This window comes from Euleptes europaea, chromosome 10, assembly GCF_029931775.1.
Source record: "Euleptes europaea isolate rEulEur1 chromosome 10, rEulEur1.hap1, whole genome shotgun sequence".
Classification (NCBI taxonomy): Eukaryota; Metazoa; Chordata; class Lepidosauria; order Squamata; family Sphaerodactylidae; genus Euleptes; species Euleptes europaea.
Window position 1 is genome coordinate 13,251,196 of NC_079321.1, and position 17,934 is coordinate 13,269,129.

General features: G+C 44.3%; 1 protein-coding gene across 1 annotated transcript; it reads left to right on the top strand.

The window, feature by feature from the left end:
- The first annotated feature begins 9,501 nt into the window (after window positions 1-9,501).
- On the top strand, window positions 9,502-10,546 carry ABHD13 (abhydrolase domain containing 13). Its single transcript, XM_056856458.1, has one exon. It carries the CDS (start codon window positions 9,533-9,535, stop codon window positions 10,544-10,546), a length of 1,014 nt encoding a protein of 337 aa, XP_056712436.1. The 5' UTR covers window positions 9,502-9,532.
- Window positions 10,547-17,934: the final 7,388 nt, after the last annotated feature.

Genomic DNA, 17,934 nt, shown 5'->3' on the forward strand with positions numbered 1-17,934 from the left:
GTGCCTTCTTTGGCCACTGGATAGGGTATCCAGACTTGAATCTTCAAGTCTGTTATAAAGCTTCTGTTCCTGATGTAATTTTGTAGACACATTTTGGGAAATCAAGCAGCAGCTTGTTTGTTTTGCCTGAGAGTGAGATGTAATGCCCCCCTAAAAGTCATTAGAATGTGTAACTTATTGAAGAGTAATTTTTTTGTCTAATAAAAAACCTGTTTAATTTTGCAAAATGAGGATTGCTGCTGTACTTACCCTTTTAGAAGCTGGTATTCCACTTGCAAATATGCCACTAATCTTTTTGGGATAGTTTCTTTTTGAAAAATGAATTCAAGCCTGCTTTTGCTGCTGTTCTTCATAAATATGAAATGGCATTTTTGATATCTGTGAAATTTATGCAAATAAGAAAAACAGGCAAATATTAAATATCCTTTTAAAAAAAGGAGCAGAGACTGATGCTGTTCTAGCTTTTAGAAGCATTCCTTTTTTGTTGTAAACACTAATTAGTGTGACTTGAGAGGTGAAACTCTGGCTAGTTATAAGAGGTTTGGAATATTTTTAAGTGCCAGGAATTGTCAGCTAGCTAGTTTAACCAGTTTCTCATGGTGTCATTTAGACTCCTTTTGGCCTAAATTCATTGCTTAGCCAGCTTTACTGATTATTTTGGTTTAAGAGAGCCAAGTAAGAGGAATTAAGGTTGTTTCAAAGGAACAAAAAGAGTGTTGTGGCACTTTAAAGACTAATTTCTGATGGCATACAGTTCTTTAAACCATGGCCCACTTTTCACAATAAATCTGTTACAGCCAAAACAAATGGAGCTTTGTCTCCCCTTCAAAGCTAACGTGGCTAACCTTATTGGAGGGATCCTTCTGCTACCTGCCTTTATCTTTCCTGGCACCTGCCAAGTGTTTTTAGAAAGCGGGTAGGGCCAGATGGGTTTTTGGAGGTTTTGATGCTTACCATATAATGCAGTCAGTGATTTTATATAAAGTACTTTACCAATGTGAATACTAGAGTAATATTCTACAAACACGGTGGGACTTCATTCTGACTAAACACTGTTGGGCTGCACTGCTAAAATGTTTAATGATCCTAACCAAAACTTCTGTTGAAGCAATTTTGATCCTCCCCGTTTGAATTTATATAATTCAGGTGAAAGTTGATAATAACATCACTATATCGGATTTTGTTAGTTCTCAAAGATCATTTATATTCCTACCAAAATCTGGCTGGTATCTTTCTCTTACTGTACACGTGTGCAAGGAGCTCTCACCAGCTCTTTAGCACCACCTGTCATTGTACACATAATGGTGGTGGAAAGTGCTGTCAAGTCACACCGGACTTATGGAGACCCAGTACGGTTTTCAAGGCAAGAGACATTTGAAAGTGGTTTGCTATTGCCTGTCTCTGTATGGGCTGAGCGAGTTCTGAGAACGGTGATTGGCCCAAGGTCACCCAGCAGGTTCCATGTGGAGGAGTGGGGAATTGAACCCAGTTCTCCAGATTAGAGTCCGCCGCTCTTAACCACTACACCATGCTGGCTCTTATACAAATAATATTGCAGATTAAAAATGTCTGGGTTCATGAGCGAAGGGCTCATGTAAAGGGAAAGCCAGGAGCAGAAGCATTTTTCCTTTTGTACAAGTGCGTCAGATACCTACTAAATGAAGACAGGCGCTGCCAAATGAGGGTTTCTTAGCTAGATCACGATGTATACTTATTTTGTGTGTGTGCAGTATTTTTGAACAGTATGCTTATTTTAAAAGGAATCCTGTTGAACAGAGCTTCTGCCTGTAATGCTGAAGGCCTGTTATCATAGTTATGCACAACCTTATTCCTTGGCATTTTGTAGTTGGCTATGCCTCCTGTGCCAGAATTTCAGATGTCCCAGCAGGCCAAAAAAGTAGAAGACCCATGCACCTATGGGAACAATTTCATAAGGTAAATATGAGAGCGTTGGCTGAACTTTGGTCTGATGTCCTAATTGTCAAAATAGTTAATATGGTGAAATAGTTTTTTAAAAATTACTTAAAGTATTTCTTGTTTGAACTTAATTTTCTGCCTGAGCTCTGACTCTCTGGGAATCTTTCCTTTTATAAAACAGTTCCTGATATAAAATGGAAGAGACGGCTTATGTAAGCAATTTAGGAAGCTGATACATGGCTATGATTTTACCAGCTGCCACTTCTGTTTTGCGAGCATCTACTAACAAGCACCTGTTTCTGCAGCACCTAACCTGTGTCCTGTCTTATGTAGATCACCGATTACAATTTATGCTCCATTTTAGGAAGGTCACTGGTTGGCTGAATCAGTACAGTACTTAATCAGTACAGAAAGGTCACTGGTTGGCTGAATAGGGTTGCTCTGAAGCATGCCTTATGCATCTTCCAGAATGCAAAATTAAATCTCTGTGTAATGTTTGGCTCTACAATACTTAGTTATTGCAGCAAGTTGATTATTAAGTAGTAATGTGGGTTTTCCAGAAAAACTTGAGCTGGAGAATTTTCATCGTAAACAGAGTGTGATCTTATTTAGTGAGCTGATTTTGAATTATAGTTGGCAAACAATTTTTCAAAAGTACTTGTTAGTTTTTTTGCCCCATAAAATGCCTCCAGTACATACATGGACTTGTATGTGGGTAGGGAGGAAATTCAAGCGAGGCTTGATCAGACAATTTCAAAGCTTTAAGTGTGGAACTTATTTTTATTGGAATAATATTTGTAAAAACGTAAAGACATTATTGCATGCACTTCCGTTGCGTTTGGAGAAATGTAAGGAAAACAACAACAAAGGCACTGAGAACTGTTGACACATTGCTTTTAGCACATCCAAAGAACTGTGCATAATATACTGAGGGCATGGCTGTCCATTCATATTTTTCAATAGAATTAAACTCTCTTACATGGAGGTCACTTGGGAGCCAGCATGGTGTAGTGGTTAAGGTGTCAGACCAGGATCTGGGAAACCCAGGTTCAAATCCCTACTCTGCTGTAGAAACTTGCTGGGTGACCTTGGGCCGGTCATGCACTCTCAGCCCTGACCCTGGCAGGTATTTGGATGGGAGACTTGATGGCAAAAAACAAACAAACCCCAAGCAGACATGGAGGTCAATGGGGTACCTCCATTTCACTGTCACTCTCTGGAGTATCATTTGCATTACTTGCTAATCCCATATCAGATTGTGATGATGACATCCCTTCCACCAGGTGAGAGGAGACTGACAAATAAGAACTTTACCTTTGTTTTTGATTTGCTTTTCAGAGCCATTTGGGTAAATTCATCACTTGGTTTTATTTGGATTAATATTTGTGGTTTTATTCCCACCCCCAGTTTACAATTCAAAGCAGGCATGCACTTGCTCACACAATTCCTAGGGTTAATTGCCTGAAAAACATAAGTTATTACATTCAAAATGCTAACCTTGCCTAATATTTTATCAGACATGGCGGCATCTGTTCATCATTCATAATTTTATAAAATAATGCAACTTTAGAAATGGAGAATTTTCCACGTAAAAATAAATGTCTGTCTTCGGAAAATCTCCCTCCCCCCCAATCTTGGTTATAAATATTGGCACACAGTTATTGGAAGGGATTCAAAATCAGTTTATGAAAAGGTTGTCCTGACCTACAACAAGATTTAGGCTACGTCTGTATTATTATCTTTATTTAAGATCTGCCTTGAGAGAGCATAAAAAAGCTGGTCCATGAAGTGTATCTGCAGTGCTTTCTTCAAACCATTCCTATATAATGTTACATGCTTCCTTGTACAGTTTTTCCACGTTTTTCAGAACAATCAGGAACTTGTAAAAATTGATACTAATTATGCATACCTGTTTTATCCAGGATCAGAGGAGCATGCCTATTAATTGCTGTGGAACACAGGCAGGATAATGCTGCTGCAGTTGTCTTGTTTGTGGGCTTCCTAGAGCCAGTGTGGTGTGGTGGTTTGGAGTGGTGGACTCTGATCTGGAGAACCAGGTTTGATTCCCCACTCCTCCACATGAGCAGTGGATGCTAATCTGGTGAACCGGGTTGGTTTCCCCACTCCACATGCAGCCAGCTGAGTGACCTTGGCCTAGTCACAGCTCTTAGAGCTATCTCAGCCCCACCTAACTCACAGGGTGTCTGTTGTGGGGAAGGGAAGGTGACTAAGCCGGTTTGAGTCTTCGTTGAGTGGTAGAGAAAGCTGGCATATAAAAATCAACTCTTCTTCTTCACCTGGTTGGCCACTGTGTGAACAGACTGCTGGACTTGATGGACCTTGGTCTGATCCAGCATGGCCTTTCTCATGTTCTTATGTTGCACTGGCATGGGAGCTCAGGGAGATCTGTAGGTTACTTTAGAGCTTCAGTGTTTGTGAGGCTACAGATGGCTATACGCTTCCAGGGTGGACTCCAGAGCCTTTTGCAGGGTACTCCTGGGTGTCTTGCACTCTTAGCAGCCAGTTCCTGAACCATTCTCAAAGTCCTTTGTCCCTTCCACCCCACCCTAATGCATTACAGCTTCCAAGACTTGTCAGCTACTGTAAAGGCATGCATGATGATAGTTGTGTCAGACTGGGGGTAAGAAAAGTTTCAGGCTGTTTGTTTTACGGATGGTTGGTGGAAAGCCTTCCTTGTTCGGAGTTCCAGCCTAGTGGCTTAGGTCAAGTAATCTGCCCCAAAGCATGCCAAGGCTCCAGAATAGAGATATTAAGGCCTTGTGGTGGTGGGGGGAAAGCTTTTTCCAGTGGGACTCAGAAAAAACTCCTATTGAAACCCCCCCATTTGGAACAAGTGCAGTGTTTTTCAGGACAAGGGCTTACTCAAAATATACAGTATAAAAGACAATTTACAGCGTTAGATAATTCCTATACTGAAGGCGTATTCAACATGTTTTCAAGGATATAATGTTTTAAACAACAGTTAATATGCTTCAGAGGGTAGCCGTATTGGTCTGCAGTAGAAGAGGTGGATTCGAGTCCAGTAGTACCTTCGAGACCAGCAAGAGTTTCAGGGTACAAGCTTTTGAGAGTCAAAGCTCCCTTTGTCAGACATAATCTGACGATTGATTGATTAATTAATTAATACTCTATGATGTATTTCATAGAATCATATAGTTGGAAGGGACCACCAGGGTCATCTAGCCCAACCCACTGCACAGTGCAGGGAATGCACAATTACACCCCCCACACCCTCCATGCCCAGAAGATGGCCAAGATGCCCTCTTTCTCATGATCTGCCTCAAGTCATAGAATCAGCATTGCCGGCAGATGGCCATCTAGCCTCTGCTTAAAAAACCTCCAGGGAAGGAGAGCTTACCATCTCAGGATTGCACCCTAATTTGATATTAGCTCCTATAAAGATATCCTTACCTAGGAGGCTGGCCAAGGTCGAGATCAGCAAGGCCAGTGACCTCTGGGGGCGCACCGGCCCAGGGCCAGGATGGCAGTAGCAACAGGGATGGAGAAGGAACAGACGGAAAAGGGCAGAAAGGGTAGGGCAAGGGAGTAGGAGTGAAAGGAAGAAAAGTTAGGGAAGGGAGGGGAGGCAAGCCAGCCAGTCTACAACCATCTCTTCCCTCAACCATAGGTTTGGCGGAACATCTCAGCCTTACAAACACTGGGCTAAGTCCCGCAGGTTTTGGGTCTCATTCGACAGAGTTCCATCAGGCTGGGGCCAGAAAAAGCCCTGGCTCAGTTTGAGGACAGCTGGATAATTCTAGGGCCAGGGGCTACCAACAAGTTCTTTTCAGTGCAATGCTCTCTTTTATGGGCTGTCAGCGGAGTGGATAAAAATCAATGGTTTTTTAAAAATTAAAATTGGATTTTTTAAAAATTTGGATTTTTAAAATAAGATGCTTTTTGAGGAAAAAATCTATTTAAAGATACATTATACTCCAAAGGTTATTCCTCATGAAGTAAGGATTAGTTTTTAATTATGTAGCATGAGGGTGTATATTGATGCAACGTTTACATTTTTGTTAAACAAATTCCATTAATCCACTCTGCCAGAGGTTTCTGTAAGATTATTTTGAACTATTTTTTTCTATCTAGAAGATATTATCAAAGATTATTGGTTTTGCAGTTCTCAAAACTGTGAATTTGTGTCTGCGGAGATAACATGCCTCTTCATGATAAAAGTTATAAAATAAACATACATTGTTGAGAAAAAGACCTTAATCCCATTGCTCCTTTGCAAATATATGTACTCCTTACCTCGTAAGTGCTAAGTCTCAAGAAGATTGATTGGAGTGGAATAGATCTGCACAAGGAGCTAGGTGTGAGGAGGGAGGGGCAAGCAATAAAAATTATAGTGAAGCCGTTTGAGAAGAATTCTCCACAAGTCTTGGGATCATTGTGTGTATAGCCTGAAGTTTATCGTATTATTCTCTCCCTGGAGGACAAAGCCTATAATGGCAGCAGGCTATAAAAGAGACCCAGTTTGGGAATATTTTAATTAAGTAACTCTACCTATGGGTAAGGCAGGCAGATGTGCAAAATGCAAACACTGCAACAAAGAAATGCAAGGCCTGGTGGCCTGAATGAAACATCATGATAACTGCTGTTTATGTAGAAAACCATTATTTAAATATAGTCTTACCGACTAGTGATTTAAATTGTGAAAATCTGGTCTTACTGACTAGTGATTTAATTGTGATTTAAATCAATTTGATTTAAATGAAATCCACCCTGGCCATCGGGTGTCTAGCTGCTTTGTTTTGTTTTTCATGCTTGATTGATATTGCTAGTCAAGTACCTCTTGGTGAGTGTTTTAAGAACAGGTAGAAATCTGTTTTGTTCTATCTAGCATTGCCATAGGGGAAAGTAATGACTGGAACTTTTATTTTGGACATAGGTTTGGATCCCGCAGAGCATTTCTGCTAATGGAAGGGACTTCTGTCCATGAAGGAGGGGCAGTGGCTTAGTGGCAGAGCACCCGCTTGGCATGCAGAAGGTCCTAGGTTCAATCCCCAGCATCTCCAATTAAAGGGACTAGGCAAGTAGGTGATGTGAAAGACCTCTGCCTGAGACTCTGGAGAGCCGCTGCCGGTCAGAGTAGACAGTACTGACTTTGATGGACCCATGGTCTTATTCAGTATAAGGCAGCTTCATGTGTTCGAGTGTAGACTGCCTTGCCTTCACCCCCTCATGTTGAAGTCTAAAATGCCCCTGAAATCCTGCTGGGGGGCAGGGATCCCTAGAAACAGCATGAGGGTGGAATTTGTGAAAATTGCTCCCCCCCGTCCATGGAAATTTTATGTGGGATCCCGTCTAATGTTTGTAATTGAGTGCTTGATCAGTTGTTTCATGCTGTTCTTTTCAGGACTAGTAAATCCCATTTTGGGCTAGCAATCCCTCAGGGCTGAATAATAGGTATTTCAGATTCTCAGTGCCAGCATTAGTTTTCCAGATTCCTGGATAACTTGGTGTCTCCAACTTTTCTCTTTTAGCCATATTTCTATATGAGCTCAGTTGTAAGCATTTTTTCTCTAGGGTGTTATGTTTGTAACATTTGTGGCAGACTTCATCTGCTAGCATAATCATGTATATGTGTCTGGAAATTCTTTAAGCGGCCGTACAAGTTTAACCACTTTTCCTGTTGGGTATCTTCTGGATATACTGTGTGTAGTTGGCCATTTTGCCACTGGATGGTGGTGTTAACGCTTGAGAGTAATGCTAAGAGGGATGATTTCTCATGCAGGGCATTTACATTTATTTTGTGTACGAGAATGTATTTGTGCTACTTGTATGTGAATGCTGGGGAGGGGTGGGGTATCATTTTGCTGCCAGAGTGACAAGTCTGAGAAAAAGGGACACGGAGAGCCCCAAAAACGCAAAGGGAATTCTTGTCCTTGCTAGTTTTTAGGTAAGCTACTCACAGGCCACCTGTGTTTTCTACATCATACTGCCCTTGTATAAATCTATGGTGAGACCACACTTGGAATACTGTGTACAGTTCTGGTCACGACACCTAAAAAAGGATATTGCAGAGCTTGAGAAGGTGCAGAAAAGAGCAACCAAAATGATTAGGGGACTAGAGCAGCTACCCTATGAGGAATGGTTAAAACACTTAGGGCTGTTTAGCATGGAAAGAAGGCGGCTAAGGGGAGACATGATAGAGGTCTATAAAATTATGCATGGTTTGGAGAGTGGACAGGGAGAAGGTTTTCTCCCTCTCCCTCTCTCGTAATACTAGAACGCGGGGCATCTGCTGAAGCTGGAGGGTGAGAGATTCAAAACTGATGAAAGGAAGTATTTCTTCATGCAATGCATAGTTAAATTATGGAACTCCTTGCCCCAGGATGTGGTGATGGCTACCAACTTGGAAGTCTTTAAGTGGGGAGTGGACATGTTCATGGAGGAGAGGGGTATTCATGGCTACTAGTTGAAATGGATACTGGTCATGATGCATACCTATTCTCTCCAGGATCAGAGGAGCGTGCCGGATATATTAGGTGCTTTGGAACACAGGCAGGACAGTGCTGCTGCAGTGGCCTTGTTTGTGGGCTTCCTAGAGGCACCTGGTTGAGCCACTGTGTGAACAGACTGCTCGACTTGATGGGTCTTGGTCTGATCCAGCAGGGCTTTTCTTATTTTCTTACATGATGAATACTTGGAAATAGTGCCAGTTTGATGCCAGGTAAATGTCTGTTTGAATTTCATTAAACCTTGGCAACATCGTCACACAGGCGCCCTTTGGGTGGACCCCTCATCCTTTCTTCTTTTCCCTTGCAGTTCACTTTCACTGGTTCAAAAGCGGAGGGCTGCCAGTCTTTACTTTTTTCAGCTTGTGCTTTTCTTTATGGGAAAAGAAATATCTTGGGTGATTCTCTCCCCCCCCCTCCCCACTTAGGTACATTTGTGGGCAGATGGTGCAATTAACTCTTCAGGGTCATTCAGCAAATTAATTATTGTAAATTATACTTGCCGGGTGTTAGAAATTGACCCTGACTGTACATTGGCTGTTTGTGGGTGGGTGGGGTAGGGCAATATAGGTAGGGTTGCCAACCTCCAGGTGGTGGCTGGAAATCTCCCTCTATTACAACTGATCTCCAGCCGATAGAGATCAGTTCCCCTGGAGGAAATGGCCCCTTTGGCAATTGGACTCAATGGCATTGAAGTCCCTCCCCTCCTCAAACCCCGTCCTCCTCAGGCTCTGCCCCAAAAACTTCCCACCGGTGGCAGTGATGGGCCTGGCAACCCTAAGTATAGGAGAAACCTGAGAGGTGATGAGTAGGGAAGGGCTGGATCTCACCACCCATTCCCCCATTTGGTTCCATTTATGAAATTTTAACGAATATGAAGGTGGGGGAAAAGAGTACTAATAACTGTTGGTCAATTTTTTTCCCTTGGGGTTCCTGTGGCAGGAGCATGCGAATTCATACTGAAGTGTGAAAGGATTTAAAAATGCTTAACTGTGCTTGGATTGTGCTCAAAGTCTTGTAAATAGAAGCACTTTGTTATGCAAACCAAAGGGAGGCATTTTCAAAGATTAACTAAAGCCTATCTTCTTTTTTCAGGATTCATATGGGCTGAAGATTAGTTGACCACTATAATGGAAAGGTCATGGATGCTTTGGACTTTCGTTGAAAGGTGGTTGCTAGCCCTAGCGTCGTGGTCCTGGGGTCTCTGCCGTATTTCTCTCCTACCTCTGATAGTAACGTTTCACTTATACGGAGGCATGATATTACCTCTGTTAATATTTTTATCTATAGCAGGTATACTGTATAAGTTCCAGGATGTGCTGCTTTACTTCCCCGAGCAGCCCTCCTCGTCGCGACTCTATGTCCCCATGCCGACCGGCATCCCGCATGAAAACATCTTCATCAGAACCAAAGACGGTGTGCTGCTCAATCTGATCCTTCTTCGTTTCACGGGGGACAATTCCACCTTTTCACCTACCGTCATTTACTTTCACGGGAACGCGGGGAATATCGGTCACAGGCTGCCAAACGCTTTGCTGATGCTGGTGAACCTGAAAATAAACTTGCTGCTGGTTGACTATCGCGGCTATGGGAAAAGCGAAGGGGAAGCAAGTGAAAAGGGCATCTACTTAGATTCTGAGGCCGTGCTGGACTACGTGATGACTAGATCCGACCTTGATAAGACAAAGATTTTCCTCTTTGGCCGTTCCTTGGGAGGAGCTGTCGCCATTCACTTGGCGTCTGAGAACTCTCACAGGATTTCCGCCATCATGGTGGAGAACACGTTCCTCAGCATCCCGCACATGGCCAGCACTCTCTTTTCTTTCTTCCCCATGAGATACCTTCCTCTGTGGTGCTATAAAAACAAGTTCCTGTCCTACCGAAAAATCTCTCAGTGCAGGATGCCTTCCCTTTTCATCTCTGGGCTCTCCGACCAGCTGATCCCTCCAGTTATGATGAAGCAGCTTTATGAACTTTCCCCCGCCCGGACTAAAAGATTGGCGATATTTCCCGATGGTACTCACAATGACACTTGGCAGTGCCAAGGCTATTTCACGGCACTTGAACAGTTTATCAAGGAAGTGATGAAGAGTCACTCTCCCGAAGAAATGACGAAAATGGCATCTAATGTAACGATAATATGATTCCGGTCTGTCTGTCTGAGAGAACTGCACTGTACCTGGGTTTGTGCAAAAGTGGTGAAGGATGTCCATTTTCAAATGTCTATTATGTCTGTACCTATCTCAAGAGTGAAATTAAAACACGGAGCAGTCTAATAATGCATGGTCCAGGTAGTTTTTACACTCAACCGCAAATGAATGAACACAATCTGCTTTTGGTCAAGCTTAGCCTTCTGTTTCTTAGATCCAGCCCCATTAATAAACGTGTCGCTCAGCTTTCTGTTACATTGGTTATAGGAGAAGAACAAAGTTCAGTATGTGAACAGAGTTCGGTACACGCTTTGGCTCCATGAAGGAACAGGGTTAGCAAAACACACGATGCAGCTACTGCTCTGGTGTGCATGGTAAAGCCCTGCATTATACCTATTATATCAGGTGCTGTAGAACACAGGCAGGTCAATGCTGCTTCTGTCGTCTTGTTTGTGGGCTTTCTAGAGGCACCCGGTTGGCCACTGTGTGAACAGACTGTTGGACTTGATCGGCCTTGGTCTGATCCAGCATGGCCTTTCTTATGTTCTTGTGCATTCTTGTGTGACGCATGACTGAGGCTCTGCAGTGCGGCATAATACTGTAAATAACACCAGTAGATACATTCTTCATCATTGTTCCCTCTAATAGCAAACTTGACAGCTGAGTGCCTATCATGAAGGAAGTGAAATGGGCACGTATGTGGTGTCGGGGGGAAGGCAATCAAATGCTACCTTATAGATAAAATTCTCTTCCCACCCCCAACCAGCCTCTTTTATGATTGAGCATGCCATTGCCTTTGCATTTTTAAGAGTAGGGGGGAGGACAGGGACCTGCCAAAGTCCCTAAGAGTTTAGTATCTGGGTTAGTATCTGAGCCAGGGGCTGTGGTTCACTGGTAAAGCATCTGCTTGGCATGTGGAAGGTCCCAGGTTCAACCCCCGGCATCTCCAGTTAAAGGGACTAGGCAAGTAGGTGATGTGAAAGACCTCTGTCAGAGACCCTGGAGAGCTGCTGCCAGTCTGAGCAGACAATACTGGCTTTGGTTGACCATGGGTCTGATTCAGTATAACGCAGCTTCATGTGTTCACAGCTTTACTTATGTTCTGGGGATGGGCCGTGGCTCAGTGGTGGAGCCTCTGCTTGGCATGCGGAAGGTCCCAGGTTCAACCCCTGGCATCTCCACTTAAAAGGACTAGGCAGGTAGGTGATGTGAAAGATCCCTGCCTGAGACCCTGGAGAGCTGCTGCTGGTTTGAGTAGACAATACTGACTTTGATGGACCAGGGGTCTGATTCAGTATAAGGCAGCTTCCCAGTTGTCCTCCTTCCCCCCTCCCACATGAGTGTGCTGGCTTGCTTGGTCCCACTCCTGCTGGTAGGAGAGAGAAATGGGGAATCTGCATAGGTAAGATAGGGGTTGCTGCGTACCTGGGGGGTGGGGGCTCATCCGGCATGCCAAAAACACTAATGTTGGAGTTTAAAAGAGTGGAAACATGAGAGATGCCTAACAAGCGTTTATTGTCCTCCAGGGGCTATGCTATTTTTAGGATACTTGAAGTTTGGTTAAAAGGAAAAACCCTCCTTATGGTAACTTGGAGGGCCCCATTAGGATTGGGTGTGTGTGTTCTAATTCCCACCTTGTCAGCCAAGAATCTGCTAAGTGGCTCTGGCCGCTTTAAAAGACCCCCGCCTTCTGATCTGAGAATTGTTCCCCAGAGCAGCTGACAGAAACAAAAATCTAAACACGAATGACGAAAGTTTGATAATGTTCCTCAGGGACTGGAAAAGCACATCTGCTGATTGTAAATTAATTGCATGCACCAATCATTAAACTTGAAGGGGAAGCAGAACCCCAAAAGTTGGTATTATCCTTGAATGGGGAGCAAAATTAGTGTTGGGGTCTGCATGCCCAGTTCCAATTCCTCCCACCCATCTCCCAAACTCAGATGTTCCCTTGCCACACCTTATTGGGTTTCCTGCTTGACAGTCTGGACTCTGGGTCAATACCACTACGTTGCCTTGTTTCAGAGTAAAACGAGCAGGCAGCTATTCCTCTAGCCCCAGAGCACAGTGGTTGTGTGTGCATGGTTTTTTTTTTTTTTTTTTTGCATTGTCCAATTGAACATTTCTCGTCTCCCGCTTACCTCCATCATCCAGCTTTTCAGTACTGGATAGCTATATACGTAGCATTTTAATGTGGACAAAAGGGCAGGAGATGGGATAGAAATTATTTCAGTCTTCTTGTACCAGGTATTATCACCCAGTTGCAAAGAGAAGTGCTGGGGGTGCTGCGTTTGCTCGCCTTCTGCTTGGAAGAGCTCCTGTTCCCGATCTCTGCTTGTGCTTCTCATGGCTTTTTCACCCGAGGTCCTGGCACTGATCAGGCCCACTAAAAGACTTTTGTACAGAAAAGGCAGGAGACAGTTGTTTCAGTTGTTACTTTCTTAGAGACAAATGGACGTCAGAGCTGTTAAATCTCGTCTATTCCAGATAATCCCGCATTTGCCACTCAAACGTGGGTTTTTCTCTCTTAAAGTTACCGGAATAAATGGTGAACAAACATTTTGTTCTGCATGGTTTGTGTGAAGTTAACTTCTTGTTTAATTATCTGTGTTGCGCTGCCTGCCTTGAAATGTAACAGGAATAAGAACCACATATATTCTTAAAGTGCCAGCATGGTGTAGTGGTTAAGAGCTGTGGTTTGGAGCTGTGGAGTCTAATCTAGAGAACCGGGTTGGATTCCCCACTCCTCCACATGAAGCCGGCTGGGTGACCTTGGGCTAGTCACAGAGCTCTCTCAGCCCCACCTACCTCATAGGGTGTCTGTTGTGGGGAAGAGAAGATGATTGTAAGCCAGTTTGATTCTCCCGTAAGTGGTAGAGAAAGTCAGTATATAAAAACCAACTCTTCTTGTGCCAAAATCTAAAGTGTAGTTGCTGACAAGGTCAAACTTAGTCAAACTTAAAAGGACATATTTTGAAGGATTGAGGTATAAATCTGCCAGACAGAATGGTGGTGATATAAGGGTAAGAGTCACACAGGACTCTGATCTTCCTGCTCTCATCTAAGTCTTATTATCTCCTGTAAAGTTATATTGAACTCTTCTCATTTATGAACTGCATGCGCAGTACAAAATTGGAAGGGCTTTTTTTTAAACCTAGAGAAACAATTGAGAATATACAGGCCTCTCAGAATTTTCTTTTAGAATTTCACTTTTTGAAATTACTCGTTTTTAAAACCATTCTCCCTGAAACGGTGCTGTTAATGTCTCGTTCGGAAAGAACAGAAGGGAAGGTATGCTGGTGCATGCATTTCAGAGGAAGTGGAAACACGACGTCTGGAACCGAGGTCCCCTTCCCTGCTCTTACCAGCACCTCGTGGGAAGACCACCGGGCCCATACCACCCCCTTTGAATTGCGGGGGCACCACCAGCTCCTCCAGGGCTCGAACCCTGACCAAGGCAGGCAGGGAGAGGGCCAGGTGCCCGGCAGCAACAGAGGTGGGGCAGTGTGGGTCTCAGAACTGTCTACATCTGTCACCCAGCCCTGCGAGAAGGCGTGGGGCTGCTCAGCTTCGCCTGCAAGCCCACCCCGCCTGAGAGTGCACAGGGCTGTTTCCCCAGTCCTATGGGGCCTCTGTCAGCCGGGCAAATAGCCTCTTAGGGCACTGTGGGAAGGGAATGGCCAATGGCAGAGCTGCCCTTCCGGAGGACCAGTCCTGCTTGCTTCGGTTTCCTCCGAGGCTCCGCCCCCTTCCTTAGAGTTTGGAAGAGCCCAAGGTCAACCTGTCCCCAGCTTTTCTTTTACAATACAAGCTGGGGTGAGTCAAGCGTGGTGTAGTGGTTAAGAGCGGAGGACTCCGGAGAACCGGGTTTGATTCCCCACTCCTCCACGTGAGCGGAGGGTGCTAATCTGGTGAACTGGATTTGTTTCCCCACTCCTGCTTATGAAGCCAGCTGGGTGAACTTGGGCCAGTCACAGTTCTCTCAGCCCCACCTACCTCCCAAGGTGTCTGTTGTGGGGAGGGGAAGGGAAGGTGATTGTAAGACGGTTTGATTTTTCCTTAAGTGATGGAGAAAGTAGGCATATAAAAATCAACTCTTCTTTTTCAAGGAGGATGTACCAGACACCTTTGTGGTTGTGGAAAAGCGTGAGATCTAGCCCCTTTCCAACGACTGGACACCTAAAGGCCTACCTATAAAGGACTGTGGGGGATGTAGCGGACCGGGACTCTGTCCCTAGAGAGTCAGATCCGGACAGATTGTTAGAACCGATGTTAAATATCATCATGGGATATTGGTTTAGAGTTTTGTTTTTCTGTTTTGATGTCCTTCTGTCTGATGTCACAGTACCAGCACCTTCTCCCAGCTTCCCCTTTTGATACCACGTTAACACTTGTTGCATTACAGATAGGTGCAAAGAGGGAGGGGCCGTGGTTCAGTGGTAGAGCATCTGCTTGGCATGCAGAAGGTCCCAGGTTCAATCCCCGGCGTCTCCAGTTAATGGGACCAGGCAGGTAGGTGATGTGAAAGACCTCTGCCTGTGACTCTGGAGAGCCGCTGCCGGTCTGAGTAGACGATACTGACTTTGATGGACTGAGGGTCCGATTCAGTATAAGGCAGCTTCTTGTGCTCAAGATCATAGAAATGTTTTGATACATTTCAGTTTATGATAGCACTTGTGCTTGCTAGCTTTTTAGAAAAAAATGTGCAATAGGAGTGAGGTGGGGCATGCTCCCTTCATCTGATTTTTAGAAACACATTCCAGTTCTCGGCTCCTAGAGGAAACAAAATAAGCCCATTACCTGTTCGCTAACAGGACCCCACAACTTTCTGCACCAGACCTTAGTATGGGATCTATCATTGGCTCTGCTAGTGCAGTGGCTCAGCGGAAGAGCCTCTTATTTTGCATGCAGAAGGTCCCAGGTTCAATCCCTGGCATCTCCAGTTAAAAAGGACCAGGCAGTAGGTGAGGCGAAAGACCTCTGCCTGAGACCCTTGAGAGGCACTGCTACTCTGAGTAGACAATACTGACCTTGATGGACTGATGGTCTGAGTCCGTATAAGGTAGTTTCAAGAGCAGGAGAATGGAACCCCAACTAGATGATCAGAAGTTGATCATCCTTGTTATTTTGGAAGAGAGGTAGTTCATTGAGATATGCAGCCCCTTCACACACAACCCCTGGAATATTTTACTTACATACACTTGGAATTTGTTAGCAGATTTTTGACAAAATATGGCCGTTTAGTCTTTTCATTATGTTAGAATAATTGGATAGCTTTTTTCATCTGAAATGCGCGGTGTTTTCCAGAAAGGTGTTCTTTTGCTTCTGATCTAGTTTTTGCATGTGCAGCAACGACTCCTCCATGGATCACACCAGCGTGAAGGGACCGCTGAAGCTCCTTCCTAGCAGTATGTGGTGGAGGTAGGCTTAGAACTCAATGATGTCCACATGCTATGCTGGAAGGATTGTACTTCAACAAGTGGTTCCCAAAATGGGCAGTACCACCCCCTGGGGGTGGGTGGGAATTATCTTGGGGGGCGCACTAAGAGGAAAGGGGGCGGCGCTAGAGGTAGGCCCCTTCAACTGTGTTGTTGGATAGGGTAGGGGGCGCTGGGGTTGAGTTTGTGGAACCAAGGGGGCGGCGGCCTGAAAAGTTTGGGAACCTCTGAACTAGTCCTTTGCCAAAGGTATTCATTACCCTTCCATTTCAGTCGCTAGACCTACCAATGTAAAAACGGGGCCAGCCTAGCGCATCGCTTGAAACAATATCGCACAAGTTTGTGGAGCCCGGGTTTAATGGCAGACATATTGACATGCATTTATTTTTTTAATAAATGACAGGTTCCACTCTGCAAGATACTGAGTCAGGAGGTGTTTATCCCCTCCCCACACACAGACTGCAGTCTTAATCGCCGATTACTTGGAAATAAACTTGTTGAAACCAGTGGGACTTTATCCACGTAACTGCCTCAGGGTGAGGTGTTTTCTCTTGGAGTCCTGATTTATTTTTTCAGCCTGTCACATCTACAAAATTCAGACCCCTAAACTATAATGCAATTATATTGTCGAAGGCAATTAACTTAGCCTCTATTAGAATTTTTTTTTTAATTACCGAACTTTCAAACTCTAGGAAAATTCTTGCCAAAACTGAAGCCTTCTGTATAAAGTGGAATAAAACTTTGACTAGTAGATTCTAGTTACGATAATGTAGATTATTTTTTTAAGTTGCAACAAACATTCAGAGATGTAAATTTTGTGTTTACAGATGAGTGTTTAAGATCCAAATAAAATGCTGCAATCCTAAGGCTGCTTACTAGACAGCAAGTAGAATTGAATTTGAGACTTGAGGTAAGCACGTTTAGGATTAGGCTATTTCAAATGTTACAAGGGGTATACACAGGTGTTTTCTTTCTACAGGTAAAAATTCCACAAGCTGCACTTTGTTTTATGTGTGTGTGTTTTTTAGACCTGAGCATTTAATGTTATGTGCAAACAAAAGAAGCACTAGGCAGACTTTTTCATTTGAATCTGTTTCCCCCCCCTAGTACATTGACTTTCCTTTTGCAAAATTTAACTTCTATTTTTGTGTACTGACATATGCAATAAATGACTACATTGCCAGTGGCAGTCATCTTCCCCATGTGTGGTCTTTTTTTCCAGTGTCACTGGGGAGGGGCTGTGGCTCAGCGGTAGAGCATCTGCTTGGCATGCAGAAGGTCCCAGGTTCAATCCCCGGCGCATCCTGTTAAAGGGACCAGGCAAGTAGGTGATGTGAAAGACTGAGGCCTGAGACCCCGAAGAGCCGCTGCCGGTCTGAGTAGGCAGTACTGACTTTGATGGCCCAAAGGTGTGATTCAGTATAAGGCAGCTTCATGTGTTCATGTGTTCTCACTCTGAGGGAGGAGGGCGTCTTCAGCTCTGGTTATTTCCTTTTTCATTGTCAGGGAAGGCAGGAATAAAAACTGGTTTTGCTGTCTCCTGGGGGAAATGACCCCCCTCCTTCCTCACAGCTCCAGTTCTTTTCCTGCCTTTGACAGGGAAGCAGCTTCTGCAGCGTTCTGCTGCTAATCGTTCTTCAAGCTAAGAAAACTAGAATTTTCTGTGTTTAGACTTAGTATATTAGATTAGTTAAGTTAATCTGTGTTTCCTGTTGTTTCCCTTATTCCTTTGTTTGTCGGCTCCCGCGCCTCGGCTGTTGCCAGGCAGTTTTTCCCCAGTTCCCACCTAAAAAACATGGCGGAATCAACGGGCGACGAGTATATCTCGCCTATGGACTTGGACCCGGGCCTCCTCATGGCCCAGGTCAGAGCCGAGAGGCAGCTACTAACACCCTCCACACCGACAGCCCCGGTCAGTCACCGGCCAAGCCAGTTAAGCGCAAG